At 27.2% G+C, this 3,632-nt stretch overlaps 1 protein-coding gene across 1 annotated transcript in view; it reads right to left on the reverse strand.

The window, feature by feature from the left end:
* Window positions 1-622, reverse strand: part of LOC104701850 (protein DETOXIFICATION 54-like) — an 11,342-nt gene extending 10,720 nt beyond the window's left edge. Inside the window, exon 1 of the mRNA XM_019227752.1 lies at window positions 14-622. Within this exon, the coding sequence (XP_019083297.1) occupies window positions 14-416 (403 nt within the window). The 5' untranslated portion in view covers window positions 417-622. The remainder of the gene's footprint in view (window positions 1-13) is intronic.

Consider the following 3,632-nt stretch of genomic DNA (forward strand, 5'->3'; position numbering starts at 1 on the left):
TCAGGGTCTTGACCCATAAAGAGCATGATGGGTCCGAGGTTGATCCAGAGGAGGCTAATGGGCACAGAGGCGACTAAGAGAATCACGACCATACGGTGAAGAGAGAGCGTGAGGAGATCCCAGTTTTTGCTTCCGTAGGCTTGGCTACACACTGGCTCAAGACCCGAGGCGAGTCCTACGAGGACAGAGTATCCTGTGATGTTGGTGAACCCGATTGAGAGAGCTCCTCCGGCTAGCTCGAGACTACCGAGCCGTCCGAGGAAAAGAACGGAGACGACGGCGCGTACGTAGACTAGACAGTTCATAGCTGTGATTGGTAAAACCATAGCCCAGAGCTCTTTTAGTTCGTCTATGACTTGAGGAAGAGTTGGGTGTTTATGGGAAGTGAAATCATCTGATTCGGTTTTGTCGCCCATTAGAAAGAGTTTCTTTTTCTTTTCGATTTTTAGGAGATTTGATCAAACAGTAGTGAAACAGAGGATGAGAGAGGAAGCCATGGAAAGAATAATTTTACAAGTACGGGAGACAGAGTGAGACAGAGGTAGAAAAAAAATGTTCAAAATGCAGAAAATAAAGTCTGTTCGTTTGTCTCCTGAAAATGAAAGGAGCAAAAGCTGCAATAAATAGAGAAAAGGAGTTACAAATAAATAAATGTAAGATGCCTTCTCTCTATTTCAAAATAAGAGATTTTTAATTTTAATATATTTTTGAATTTATGTTTTCAATACAAAAATACTATTATTTTAACCGTATATTTTATTAATGTTAGTATTATTTAGAGTATTAATTCTATAATATATGATTATTAAAGTATCTCTTAAAATTATTTTTCAAAGTTTTTTATGTGCGTTTAACTATTTTATACAGGACTATATATTTTAAATACAAAAAATAATAGATATGGTCCATTTGTTGGTATAGCGGGAGAAAAACAAAACGGTTTTGTATCACCATTGATCACAACAACAAAATAAAAAAGATAAGAATGATTATTTAAGAAAACGGCGAAAAACAACGAAAAATGTTTATAACGGTTTAATATTTTTTTTGGATTTTAAAAATATATATTTTAGTTTCTTATGTCTTCTTTTTTAAAAATATTTGTCATCATAATTATAGCTAATGAATTAGTCGTTATAATGTTATATTAAATTAGTTATTTATAAATTAATAGATTTTATGATTTTGTCACTTTTACAGTATTAATTACCGCTATAATAAATTATTACAACGCCATATCTTATGCCATGAGTCACCCATCAGTCACACTATATATTTGTTTATTATAATTGTGCAGAAATTGTTGGATAAAACCTTAATTTGGATATGAAAAGTTAATTCAAGAATATTAGTTTGATTTAAGCATACAGTATTTATTTTGAATATTTAAGATCATACATATTTGGTGACAGAAATTTACTTGGTATTAGATTTAATTTAGGTGTTATTATAAACATTGTATTGCATATTTTCTATATATATCTAATTATAAATGAAATGATTAAGAAGATCAATAACTTTAAATTTGTAAAAGTTTCAACTTTTTATATGGTAAAAAAATTTGACTTTTTGGTTTCATGCTTTTTTTCTTTAAATTTACAACTTAATAACGAAGATATCTAGATATTTTGTCATGAATTGAATTATCAAATATGTTTTTTCAAAATCAATTGTTTCATGGTTTCAAAAGTTTCATTTACTTGCCTTTTTCTCATATAATATATATATATATATATATATATATATATATATTAGTTTTGACAATGATGATACATATGTCTATATCTCACATCAACAAATATCATAATCTCAAGTTATGTCATACTCGATGAAATTAAGTAGATAATGACTAGGTATGTGTGTTTTGTGATCCTTACAACCTCACAACATTCAACCTCACAACACAAGAATATGATTCATGAATACTAGAGTGATAAAATGAACTGAATTTTATTTGTTTTTCTAATCATTTTAATTAGTATCAAATATACTAGAGTCATAATTATTTGGATTTTATTTTGGTATTCTGAAGATTACTTTTTCTGTTTTCAATTTTATTTTTTTAAAATTGTATCATAAAAACTTATTTTGTAATTTCTATTCAAATGGGGCTTGTGTGTTTAAATTATATCTAAGCATGCCTTCCTCCAAAAAGTAAATAATTATTAACTAAACATGTAGAAACATTTGAAAGATCTTGATAATTTTATGATTTGAATATTATGTTTACCTATATACTTATGGATGCATCACTACAGCATCAAACACTAGAAACCTTATGGATCAAACAAAAGTAAATAAACATATATCCAAGTATTTGTAACACACTTATCAAAATTGACATCTGTTGTTTTGGGAATTTTGGAAATTGGATTATTAGAGCGATTTCATCAAACAGTAGTGAACTTCAAAAAAAACTGAGGATGAGAGAGGAAGCCATGGGAGGAATAAATTTACGAGTTTATAGGAGACAGGGGAGGTAGAAAAAATAAACGAAGAAGACAAAAAAAATTTCAAATGCAGAAAATAAAGTCTGTTCGTTTGTCTCCTAAAAATGAAAGGAGCAAAAGCTGCAATAAATAGAGAAAAAGAGTTAGAAATAAATAAATATAAAATGTATTCTCTCTATTTCAAAATAAGAGATATTTAGTATTATTTTAATATTTTTATGAATTTATGTTTTCAATACAAAATGTATTATTTTAATCCTATATTTTGTTATTGTTAGTTTTATGTAGAGTATTAGTCATAACATATGATTATTAAAGTATCTCTTAATATTATTTTCCAAAGTTTCTACATTTTAGTGTTTAATTAAAACATTTTTATTTTATCTTTAAGTACAAAAAACTAATATATATATATGGTCTATTTGTTCGTATATTGGGGGAAAATAAAACGGTTTTTTGTGTCAGCATTGATCACAACAACATAATAATTATCTAAGAAAGCGGTAAGAAACGATGGAAAATATTTATGGCGGTTTAATGAATTTTTGTAATGTCTTCATTTTTAAAAATATTTGTTGTCACAGTTATAGTTAATGACTCAACAAATTTTAAAAATATTTGTATGCCACGAGTTACACGATATATTTGTTTCTTAAAATTGTGTAAAAATTGTTTGATGAAATCTCAATTTGGATATGAAAAGTTAATTCAAAAATATTACTTTGATTTAAGCATGTTTATTTTGAATATGTAAGATCATACATATTTAATGACAGAAAATAACTTGGTATTAGATATAATTTAGGCGTTATTATAAACTTTGTATCACATACATATGTAATTATAAACGAAATGATTAAGAAGATTAATAAATTGAAATTTTATATGGTAAAAATCTCAACTTTTTGGGTTTACGCTTTCTCTTTGAATATCAATTTTAGTATTGAAGATATCTAGATATTTCGTTGCGAATGAAATTATCAAATATGTTTTATTCAAAATCATTAGGTTCATAGTTTCATTTTCTTGCATTTCTCTCATATATTATGGATTCGACAATGAGGATACATATGTCTATATCTCCTAACAACAAATATCATAACCTCTAGACATGTCGTATTCCATGAAATTATGTAGATATCAAAATGTTTTTTTCTAGAATGAGTAGAAAATGAACATGGT

This window comes from Camelina sativa, chromosome 7 (assembly GCF_000633955.1).
Source record: "Camelina sativa cultivar DH55 chromosome 7, Cs, whole genome shotgun sequence".
Lineage (NCBI taxonomy): Eukaryota > Viridiplantae > Streptophyta > Magnoliopsida > Brassicales > Brassicaceae > Camelina > Camelina sativa.